The sequence below is a fragment of the Clinocottus analis genome, unplaced genomic scaffold (genome assembly GCF_023055335.1).
Source record: "Clinocottus analis isolate CAN_PGR_092001 unplaced genomic scaffold, fCliAna1.0.p SCAF_18, whole genome shotgun sequence".
Taxonomy (NCBI): domain Eukaryota; kingdom Metazoa; phylum Chordata; class Actinopteri; order Perciformes; family Cottidae; genus Clinocottus; species Clinocottus analis.
The window spans coordinates 5,974,855-5,987,325 of record NW_027175909.1 but is presented as its reverse complement, the minus strand read 5'-3'; the positions used below and the strand labels follow the sequence as shown (position 1 = coordinate 5,987,325).

The window sequence follows — 12,471 nt, the reverse complement described above, 5'->3', positions numbered from 1 at the left end:
TCGTTAGTACTCACAGCTGTCAAGCCAGCAGATGGCGGAAGATCCCGGTTACGAGCAATGATTGCACGGGCAGAATAAGTGCAGCAATATGGCGGCTTACCAACCCTGCCGTTAAATATTCATGACCTAATGAGCGACAATCAAAGGCTAATTGTGCAGCCACACTAGCAGCTCTGGCTGTATGAGGCGCAGCTGCGTCTTGAGCTAAATGCTAACGTCAGCGTGCCAAAATGCTTGCAATGACAATGTGAACATGCAATTTTTTTAGGAAGTGTAATTAGCATGTTTGCCAGCTCAGTTTAGCACATTATAAAACGTTTGCAAAGGAAAAAGGACAGCTGAGGCTGATGGGAACGCCATTTGTTGCGCAGGACATCAACCAAATCACTGGATACATTTAGATTCTGACCATTTATGTGGTGCTTTTGGGGAATCACCAAAACCATAAGGGTTAAGCATCTACCATGAATATCTGTACACCACTTTATGCCAATCCATCTAGTAGCTCAGATATCTCAGAAAGGACCAAAGCAGCCACCAACTAGCGTGACCAAAAACATATTTAAAGAGTAATACACTGTGTGTTGTCGAGCTGTAGTGTATTGTCTGACATCAATTAATCTTTTGTCTGTCTTCTGTTGGTTTAATGTCTGAGCTGCAGGAGCGCTCTTTAAAATAAATATCTTCAGCATTGCATTATTTGCTGTTAACAAGCGCAGCGAGCCCACGCTCCTCTCCTCTTACTGCTCCCAGTAGTGCTGTCATGCTTCCACTTTCATCCGTCTGAAAGTTGGCTGTGATTTCAGTCAGGAGGAAACTCTTTTATCTGTGTCACAGTGAGACACAATGCTAAAGCCTTTGTACTCCCTCTGACTCCTCACCAGTGTTCCCGATTCACCCTGCTCATTAGCAAGGCACATTTCTCTTAGTGATCACCAGCACATCTGTACCGCTGTCTCCTCATAAAGTGTTTTCCTAACTGTTGAAGCAATTTTGTCTTTGAAAGCCCAGGGCACTTTGCTTACAATTAACATTTTTAAAGGCCTCGCATGTCATAATACCTTTGCTTTAATGTGATCATTCATCTGGGAAGCATCTGCAGGATAATGGTTTTCCCATGGCATATTTTTAGCTCACGATTATTCTTGGCCCAGAGCAAATTTAGCCCATTACATTTTTTTATTTCTTTTTGCATTTGCATTTTAGACGTGGAGCTCACACTTGTATCTGCTGCTGCTTACACCGAGTAACTGGAGGAAGCTTCAATTTCAAGATCACCAAGAGAATTGTTTGAAAATAGTGTGAAAATGGCGTAGGAGGCACTTCTGATAAGAGGTGGGATTTAACCCACGTTATTCATGAACTTTGCTGCCGCAGTCCAGCACTGAACAACACAGAACAGATTCAAATTACAGATATCAGAGTTAAAGCTGCTTTATTTCATATTTGTATATGAACACGAGTAGATTGTTACAGAGATGTACAACTCATATTGTTACCCAGTGGCCTTTGCCTTCACCCCCAACGCCCGGAGTTGGTGGAGACTAAACAAGAGCTAAAAGAAGAGGGTGTATTGGGCTTATATCTCTCAAATGAATGCAGCTCGAGGAAAACAAATACATTTGTTGAGCCTCAGACAAAAGCGGGAAAACAGGGGGTCAGGATGTCATGTTGCCTGATTTGATCTTAGTAATTACAGCACTCATCCAGGTTTTTTGCTGGATGTGAACATGGATGCACTTGATTTCATGAGAGCACAGTACGACGTGATTTGAAATAATAATGTTCTTTAATTCATTTGAAGCATTTTAACAGTCGTCCAATGCAGCGCGTCGAGCGGAGCAGCTGGAGCAGCTGGATATGACCTGATGCAAACTGTCAGGGAAAGAGGGCATTGTTGTTGAGTAAGCCTGCAGTTCCTGTATATTTTCTTCTCCCTCCCTTGAGCTGAACTGTAACAAAAACTTTCTGTCAGCTAAGTTCTTGCACTGCTTCACATGAACCTGACCTGTCTGGGCCAACAATCCAGACACATTGAAAAAAAAAAAAAAAAATCATGGCTGCAGTCAGGAGAGTCTGGGTACTCATTCTACTCCCAATTCAGACTACTGGCTAATCTGTGCAGACAGCTGGGCTCCTGCGGTCGCACTCGGAATAAGAATACAACTCATCTGGCGTGACGTTGCATTTATCCATATGCTAACTGTGACAGGTCTAGGCTAACCACTTCTGCAGGTTACTTTTTAAAATGTCCCTGTGTGAAATGGTGCTTTGCCCCAGAGCCGACATTCAATGCACAGAGAGAAGCGTCGAGAGAAACGCTTCAGGGAGCTATAATCAATCATAATTTCTCAAAGTGAGGGTGGTAAGTGCATGGCTCATCTTTCTGCTGTGGCATTCCCCCCTCACTGCTGAACTTGCACCATTCGGCTGTTGTTCAGTATGCCGAGGTGGATACAGGCGGCGAGAGGCAGCCTCCGATGCTAGAGGGGCTTGATCCATCACTGAGAGCATTCCCACCTTTAACGTCGGCTGTATTAAAGCATATAGGCCAAAGTCCTGTGTCGTATTAGTCACACACAGCCTGTGTGTCTCCTCTGAGTCTGTATTTCTCTCTCTCTCTCTCTCTCTCTCTCTCTCTCTCTCTCTCTCTCTCTCTCTCTCTCTCTCACGCACACACACGCAAACACACACAGACATTTGAAGAAGATGGCGCAGATATCATTAGACCCTGACTGGTAAATTATAGATCAGTTGGCCAACACAGCACACTCTCTCACTGTGCTGGAGCATTTTGTGCCTCTTCACCACAACATTTTGATCAAACATTACACTAACTATGAATAATGTATTAGTGGCAGTAATTCATACTCTTTTTGTGTTTTTTTCTTCCTTTTTTCTGCCGCCATACAGAGCACGTGCACTGGTGCTAATATTACTGGATCATTTAGACTCTTGGAAACAGTCATTCTAACTGTGAGGATGGGAAAGGAGACGAAAAGCCATATTTTGCACATATCTATAACTTCTTTTTCTTGCCATCTCTCCCCTGAGTCATCACTGCACTGAAGGTTAATTTGAAATGTTTTGAAAGAGAAATGTGCCAGTTACTATGTCTTGGCTGGAAATGCAAATATTTTCCAAAAATGTCAAACTATTGCTTGAAGCTTTCAGTAAGCCTATCTAAAAACACTCTCACAAAAGATAGACTCCATGGCTGCACATAAATATATATATATATATATATATATATATATATATATATATATATATATATATATATATATATATATATATATATATATATATATATTCTTTATCTCTAGTCATGCAGTGCAGGAGATGGGAAGTGCCATTGCCTTCTTTAGTGTTGTGCTTCCTTCCCCTCCAAGTTTCTCCCACTGAAGTTATTAACAGCTCTGTTATGGCATCAGTCTGCCTTATTCCCACAAGCACAAGTTTGAAAAAGAAACCATCGGCCACACTGAGCCAGAGTGAGCGAGCGAGAGAGGGAGAGTCGGAGAGAGACAGAGTTTGCCAGGAGCGCCAATCGACCTACTTCCGATTTTGCGGTGCGGATCAGTTTCAGGTTTTTGGCCAATGGGCGGCTTCATGGTACGAATGTTTACCCCGTACAGGAAGGGTGGAAACATTTTTCGGTGCCGAGCAGAGACTCTGGGTTTGAGAGCCGCTGTAACCACAACCAATCACTGGGGAAAATATGCCCAGAGCCATTTCTGTTTGTGTGTGTGTGTGTGTGTGTGTGTGTGTGTGTGTGTGTGTGTGTGTGTGTGTGTGTGAGAGAGAGAATTAGTTTCCATGCTCTGACTTTGAAGATTACAGTTTCCAGTCTTATCAGATCTACAGGGAGGTACTGCTCGAGTATTTTTGACTTTGCAGTGGCCGTCTGGGAGGTGAAGTCGGTATAATGAGGGATGTGGAGTTGATACTGTCAATATGCTGTATGTTAATAGTAATTTGATGGATAGGCATAGATACAAATTGTCCATATAAATATAAATTGTTTTGATTGGTTAGGCTAATCAACGTATACTCTTTACATAAAACAACGTGTGAAGTAAGAGTCTTTTTGCGTTCAAACATCTGAATGAACCGTTTGGTTTATTGCACCTTTATTTTACGTATCAGCCCCGTAGGACTTCATAAAGTACCACAATGATAATTTTACATCCAATGTTGACGCTCAGTGCCAGAGCAGGAAGTAACGTTTCCTATTGTAAATGATATGAGGCCTATCAGAGCAACGTGAAGTTTGTATCTCGTCGTTTTAACTGTCGTAACTGTTCTTTCCCAAACCAAGCTACAGTTATTTTTTCAACTTGTGTTTATTTGTGGCCATTGTGACCATGGATAATGCTCATTTTAGAAACGCAGAGTCTTGATAGACAGAGCTCTATTCATTTAGCTCCAGCGGCTACCCCCAAAGTTCCCCGTCCATGTGTTTTACTTGCGGCCAAACTCAGAAGTGTTTATTCGTTTAAAATTGACGTTTGCATGGAAAGGTTGGGAACGCTCGAGACACTTTCCGTTTTACATTGGTGTGTGTAACGTGAGATTGGAAAATTACATAATTGAACCTTGAGCTAACCTGATTTCTTTGGTACCGCACCTTCACCATATGATAATGCCACATGATAACAGCTGAAGTTCAGGGGAAGAAATACAGCAAGCGAACTCCTCACACAACTCCACTCCTCTCCGTCTCCCTCGTCTCCCGTCTTTCAACTCCGGTTCCTCTTGTTAGGGATTTTGCTTCCATCAGCAAAGAGACCGGCAGGACTCTGAACGCATAAAAACCTTCAGTCTTCAACTAATCGACACATCAGCGGACAACCCTCGTATCTGCACGGCCTCGTCTCATTCATACAGATTCTTTCTGATCTCTTCAAACCAGCTACGTCAAGTTGTGGTTCTTCTGTCCACACAAGTGTGTGAAACACGCCACGCACACTTGCTATCCACATTTAACTGTAACAGTACAGATAACAGGCACCCCCATGCTTCTGCAAAGTAAAATCTGGTTTCTTCCTTGTGTGAAACTCACTGCATGACTAAGCTTATTATGTAAATATCCAATCTGTTCTCAGGGACGGCAACGTGCAGGGCTGCGATCAGGTTATTTTTACACCGAGCCGACCCATTTCTGCTGTTTGCCTGTCTGTCTGTGTGTCCAAAGTTGAAACAAGGCAGTGCCCGGCTCAGCTGGAGCCACATGGCGGAGGCCCGGACATCATAGCTGGTTTAATGGAGATCAGCTCGGCCTTATGGTAAAACTTGCAATCGCATCGCTGACGTGAGAGTCAGGGACCCAGGTGTGTTGATTTCCTGTGTCACCTGACTCTGAGAGATGAGCCCTCGCTCTGATTGAAAACGCCAAAACTACTGTTTTGCACCTCCGGGTGGTTTGTTGACTTTATATGTAAGAACTTATTGCCGTCTCTGTGCTGGCGACAGCTGAGGCTGGAGGCATTGTGTTCCCATGTTGGCCATGCGTGCGGCCCATCTTTATGATTGTGATATCTCAGGAACGACAAATTTGGCCGGACTGGACTGATCTGACTCGGGGGGGTCAAAGGTCAAGGTCGCTGTGAGGTCAAGTTCGTCCCGTAAAAAAAGGAAAAGCCTTGAGCTAATTTCTTCAAACCCGGCACAAATGTTCACTTGGACTCCAGAAGGAGCTTATTTGATTTTGGAGGACAAAGGTCAAAGGTCAAGGTTATTGTGACCTCGCCCTCTATTCCATTCTTGTGATATCTCGAGATCCCTCTGAGCTTTTTTTCTTAAAATTTGCCACAAACGTCCCCTGAGACTCACGGATGAACTGATTAGATGTCGGTGGTTAAAAGTCACTGTGACCTCAACAAACCCATTTTTGTGCGTAAATAATCATGACTTATGTCCAACAGGAAACGATTGATGAAGTGATGACATGTTGTTTTACAACTGAACATTGTTAATTTCAGTTTTTAAGCTGAACCTGAACAAAGCATCTCTTTGGCAGGTGAAAGGATTTGATCCAAAACCTTCCATCTTTTATTGAACTGACTAAATGTACATTGGCAGACTTGAAAACGAATAAAATATGTGAATAAAAGCAGAAAGTATAACTTGACATGACTTCAGAAGATCAAATTAGCTTTTCAGTGTATTCCAAGAAAACATTAGAACCAAGAAATGTCTTTAATTCAATTTCTTCATGTACAATACTGTGAATACTTGAGATTTTTTTTTCACAGATGGAAATAATGTCACCAAATAAACAAAAACTCATGCTGACAACCGCAGAGAAGTCGAGGTAGGGAAGAATTTCCATGTGAAAGAAAGCACGTCTGTTAGCTGAAAAGCACCCAGAAATGATTTTGGGTTCAAGTAAAATTGTCCAACGGTGAAAAAGGCTCTTGTTGTACGAGAGCAGCTTTTTCTTACTGGAGTAGTTTTTCCTTTTAGTTTGGCTTCAGCCGGCCGTACGATAACAACACAGCAATCAATCCGAACCCTTGTTGAGAGGGGCGGCTTCTCGCTGGGCTTCCCAGCCGACCCGAAGCCTCATCTGGAGAGAGAACGTGATCTGATCTGGATCCCACCCACACTCAGGAAGCACATTAGGAGCCGAACATGCTGTGAAATCTGGGTTGAAGACAAGTTTCACTCCTAAATAAATGAGGGAAATGTCTTCTGCCAATTCCCACAGGGATTTCTCCCTCCCAGAAGAGATGTGCTATTGGTTTTTACAATACCTTGAATAATACAATCGCTTTGGGGAAACGCAGCGCTTTCGTTGCAGACCGCTCGCGTCTCTTCATCTTCGCTTCATCATACTCTTTATTTAATTCCTCCGCTCCGAGAGAAGAGGGAGACAGACGGGAGGCTTTGGATTCACGCTGCCAGGAGATCCAGGAGGTCTGACTGGGAGCAGATGCAGCAGTTATGAGACGGAGTCGTGTTTGGAAAGCGAGGCTTTGAGGATCCTGGCAAAGCTCTGCGCTGGTGGGAGGGACAGTTGGAAAGGGCCAGGACCTTTCAGAAAGGGTATTCAGGATTATCAAGAGAGAGAGAGAGAGAGAGAGAGAGAGAGAAAGAGAGCGAGGAAATCATTAAGACGAGGAGAGGAAGAGAGAGACGTGAGAGAGGAAGTCAGACATGAGAAAACGATTCAACCAGCCAACAGACTTCTAAATGAGCACAAATGAGAACAAAGCAAGGAAGTCAAACTTCCACAAGAGGCACAAGGATTGTAAACTTTCATCACAGCCAAGTGCGGTGAAATTCATTAAATCCGAGGGATGAAGAGAAGGGACAAAACGCTTGTGTCACTACAGAACTTCCTGCTTTCCTCATTCAAGCAAATGCAATGCAAATTACCCATCATCTCTACTAATGCTACAGGAGCACACAGACGCTTTCAGTCAGAGAGGAAATGTATCAACTTGATAGAAACTGCTTGCTCTGCAGCTCCGCGCTAATAGACCGGTTTCCCTGCGGCAGCGTCTGAAGAAGCCTGTGCGTGTGGGCGTAGACAACAAATAAGAAAAGACTCAGAGTTTAAGGGGAGATCAACATCACAAGTTGTTTTTTTTTGTGTGCCATAAACTGCACAAATGGAAACAGAAATGTGTGGAATTTCCGAGGAACACAAACTCGTAACTTTTAACGGAGTGCAGGAGTAGCACGGAGCAATCTGGCCTGACCCCGGCTTTTTTTAGTCCAGGTGATGGATAGTTTTGCTCAGAACGTGTGAGGAGGAAACACCTGTTTCTTTGGAGTAAAGCGCCTCACGCTGTTGCCACGCGTTAAATGTCCGGCTCTGTGATGAAGCTGCGGTGGCCAGTTTGACGAGCTTTCTAGCTGTGACTCAATCGCTGACAGAGGTGGCAGACAGATGCTTTGGGAGGAAAAAACGTGGGAAAATACTCAAGATGTGTTCTACGCTGTGAAGAAATGAATAAATAGCAGACCACAACACGTCGTCACGTTGAAGTTCATGTATATTCTGGTTGTTTATGGATATTATCTCAGTGGTGGTGGTATGAAGTTGTGTGACCGTGGTGTAGTCTGCTCAGGCTTTGCAGATCATTAAACTAGTGTTCATCAGTGAAGGTTATGCAATAATCCAGATTCATGTGAGAAAATCCAATTGGCTTTTTGTCAAGTGACCCAGTGTGAAGCTTACACATCATCCCTGTGACACTCTTCTTCTTCTTCTTCTTCTTCTTCTTCTTCTTCTTCTTCTTCTCCTTCTTCTTCTCCTCCTTCTTCTTCTTCTTCTTCTTCTTCTTCTTCTTCTTCTTCTTCTTCTTCTTCTTCTTCTTCTTCTTCTTCTTCTTCTCTCATTGCTCTTGTTACTCTCCTCCCATTTGACATAAATTGATGTATGAATTGATTGATTTTTGAGATATTATCATTAAGGTTTTATCACTTGTGTTATCACCCCATAATTCTGAGTCATTTCCTACAAATTAACTCATTTGGAAAAAGCCTTTTGACCAGAAAGTATATAATTTAACAAATATGGAGACTTGGGTTTTTCAATATTACTGTACATGACAACTCAATGAATATTTACTTTAAATGGCCAGTTCTTTTAAAAAATTCATGCACAAGTCTGTTTCAGGATTTTTTTCTTTATTCGAGCCCGAGCTCCGACATCGTCGGGCCAGGAGGACTCTGCTGAAATTCAAAGTATTTTCGGAGGAAACCTCTAAATATATTGTCCAGAGTGTTGATACTTTGCCTTTCTGTGGGTCAACAACTCTTCTCCTGTCAGTGTCACTTTGTGTCCAGTCAGTAGTTAGGACACGCCGTGTCTTGACAGTAGTTCAAATGTGTCTTTCTTCTGTCGGTTGTAATTATAATGTGCGTCCTGTCGGTGGTGTGGAAAGGTTTTGTGGTGATCGTCTGTAGTCTTTGTTCGCTGGCCATCAACTCGAGATTCATTTCCTACTGGTGACTCGTAGATTGTATTTCGCATTGACGTCTTCCGAAAGACGCTAAAAGATGCGACAGATTTTAGTAAAGACTCATTAATGTGTAGATTTATAGAACGCTAACCCCACAGCATATTTACAGGACGTAGTATTTGCAAACAAACCTATTCAAACCTGTTGGAGATCTCTTTGTAGGACACAGTTGGAGTTCCCTCCTCCGGGTAAAAGCCACCTTCCTGCAGACAAATATTTCTACAACTTCTACTTCTACGTAGGTCTGAGAGGACCTTATCAAAATATGTTTTTTTTTCAACAATTATTCATTAAAGAGGTGCACAATATCACCGGAGATGTGATCTAAATGTCATTTTTCATGTCATCTCTGTGTACGATGGTTTGGTTTTGACTTTCTTGACAGAAATTGTCAACTACTTTGAGTGAGAGGAGGGCGTCAGCCTGATCTCACCAGAGGGAAGAAATGGGAACTTGTCACGTTAAGTTGAATCATTGATCTACTCGAGGATTCTGAGGGTGACGTCAGAGTCTGTGTGCCCGTCACCTGAGAGGTAAATCATCCGTCTCTGCGTCTTCCACGAACCTCGCTTTGTTCCGCACGGTGTGAACTAATGGTGGTGTGGCTGTGAGAGTGAGTAGAGCTCACAGCGCATCCTCTACCCTTCATCCACCCGCTGATCAGCTGTCACAGAGTCAGACATAGTTTCTCACTTATTGTATATCTAGATACAGTATACATGTAATGTGCGTGTGTAAGCTGTGTTATTTGTAGTCTTGCTAAGACTTACAGTGAGAGGTTTTTTGCCATTATGACCGAGTGCCTTTTAGAAACTCAAGACTAGCGGGTCACACAGGGGTCAAACTGTTCCTGACTGAGATGTTGCTGACTTCTTTCCATTCTTTAAATAGAATTTTCCATTTAGTGTGATCATTGAGCATTTCTCAGAGGAGTTTGTGTGTGTGTTTTTGTGTGTGTGTGTGCAAATTGAATCCCCATCAATGGGCCAATAAGTGCGGCTCACCTAACTTTTCTGTTGCAGGTACACACACACACTCACACACACTGACTTGTCCCTCATCCCCAGGTGTCAGTCTAAGTGGAAAACCATCGATTCGGCTCATTAGATCTGACCCTTCTCTATTTTCCGAGGAGATTAGAAGAAAAGGCTTTTTCATTACATCCAGTTTTGCGTGAGGATTGTTGGAGAGCCGCAAGTCAAAGTCTAGTTCTTTAGCCAGACCACAGGTCTGCACAACATGTGTCTGCTATGGAAATACAAAATCATTATGTTAAGCTTTATAATTGTGAAGGTGGTAAAGCCTTGATGGAAGGTTAGCTTGTAAAAGCAGGACATTGATCGCATCACTTACATCTCCAGTAACTACAATGACAGCCGATGGAAACGTAAGACAACCACCACCCTCATCCTCATCATCCTCATCATCACATACTGGAAACAAAGCTGAGACACAGACGGGACTTCTGGGTATCATAGCAGATTAATACTCTGAGGGCTGTGGTGATTAAAATAAGCATTTAGCCCATTATTGCCCTCTAGTGGCCTCGACAGATTTTCTAAATTAATAAAGTGAACCCCCTCACACACACACACACACACACACACACACACACACACACACACACACACACACACACACACACACAGAAATACAGTGATACAACAAGCAGTTTTATATTGGTAGGAAAAAGGATGTTTAAAAGACTATGAAATAAATATATACACTATTTAACAAGGAGGCAAAAACACCAATATTAAATAACTATAAACATTAAACATCCAATAGAGGTTTATATATTATCATTGTTTTTTGTTGGTAACTTACGGCTTTATTAAACCAATGCTTCAACCACCTCTGTACTGATAGATATAGGTCATGGCTTATTAGGGTATGGCTGACTTTTGTGACTGTAGTTTCCACAATATGACGTTCATAAACATACCCAAAGTAAGGCTTTCTGCTTTCATTTGGGAAAGTTGCGACGAGGCGTCGCATGAACAAGTGAAGTTTCAACGTACTGGCCGAGGAAGCAGTGACACTTACGCCCGTGAAAGACATTTCAAACAAAAGCCGTCGGGAGCGTGGACTGTTTATAAGAGAATTGGGCTGAAGGGCGGGAGGGAGGGGGGCGCTCGTGGCAGTACGCGCGTGCGCACTCGGTGGGAAACACGATTGAAAACGGGCAGCTATGCCGCGCGGTGCGGAAAACGGGCTGGACGCGTCCGCTTGGAACAACGGCCGGTGCACCGGAGGACTGACCCGGGGACTGCAAGACCGGGAAGGCGGCTGACAGGCGTTCACAGCGAGACTCTCCCCGGGGACAACGCTCCTGCCCAGAAACCGCGGCGAAAAAGCAGCGAAGCGAGCGGTCGACGAACCCGCCGCTTCTCCCCTTTCCTCTCCTCTCCTCTCCTCCACTCTCCTCCGCAAGAGACACCGCGAGACGGCGGCAATGTCGCTGCTGAACGTGTAGGATTTATCCCCGCCGTCGCTTTTTTTTAAAAAATTATTTGTATCGCCTGTAAATAGGACCGAGCAGAGACAGTAAGCGACCGCCGCGGGTTCACTATGGTTCTATTGGCGGCGCGCAATAGGAGATGTCTCAACGGCTGCTGTATGGGGACGCTATGCTTGCAGTTGCTGCTGTGGATTTTATGCGCCGTGAACGGCGAGGAGCAGCCGTTCAGCGTCGAGGTAAGAAGCACCGGGACCGTTATCTGTTGACCATCTTTGCGCTTTTCCTCCGAGAAGCCTGCGTTGTCTCGGCTCTTCCCCCCCCCCCCCCATACACAATAACGCATTCCGGGCACATTGTTGCCCATGTTCAGTCTGTAGATGTCCCAACAACAGGGTCTTTGTGAGGAGTCCAGCTGGGTCCGCAGCTCCATCCCGTCCTGTTCCCCACTTTCTTTCTTTTTTTTTATTTTTTTTTTTTTTACAAGTCGGTTTTAATATGTCTCAGGAGATTGACATCATTTGTGTGTTCTTAACTGGGCTTGTTCATTTTCTTTAAAGTGGGCTCTCAGCAGTGTCACAAAGCAACAATAAGTAGTTTAATTACATGGTAATACAATTTTAAAAAAAGAGAAAAGAAAAAAAATGCCCCCAGTAGAAAGTATAGTCAACAAGATGAGTTTAACAGTCAACCAATAGTGTTATAAAGGTTACATACCCATGTAATGCAATCTGTAAGTCAATGACTTACAACCATCCTCGGGGTAAATAAAGTGGGTTCATAGCACAATCTTTGTGTTTTTAGGGTTCTGTGATTTGGAACATTTTCAGACGGCACATGGGAATCTCCACTTCAGATAGCATCCAGACGGCATCACTGCCACTCTTTACAAAAGCAGCACATGCTCCGAGGCTCGGTTCTGTAGAAAGGGATCATATGAGTTCACAGGCATCGACGTGTGCACCTAGAGGAGATGTTCAGCTGACACAGAGAGAGAGAGAGAGAGAGAGAGAACGGTGTCTTTTCAAAGGGGCG

The 12,471-nt window shown here is 43.7% G+C and overlaps 1 protein-coding gene across 2 annotated transcripts in view; it reads left to right on the top strand.

Annotated features, from left to right (window-relative positions):
- The first annotated feature begins 11,153 nt into the window (after positions 1-11,153).
- The window catches only part of LOC137788555 (matrix metalloproteinase-16-like), a 60,656-nt gene continuing 59,338 nt past the window's right edge, over positions 11,154-12,471 (top strand). For both annotated transcript variants that reach the window (XM_068581411.1, XM_068581410.1), the window contains exon 1: positions 11,154-11,675. In XM_068581411.1, the coding sequence (XP_068437512.1) occupies positions 11,550-11,675 (126 nt within the window). In that variant the 5' untranslated portion in view covers positions 11,154-11,549. The remainder of the gene's footprint in view (positions 11,676-12,471) is intronic.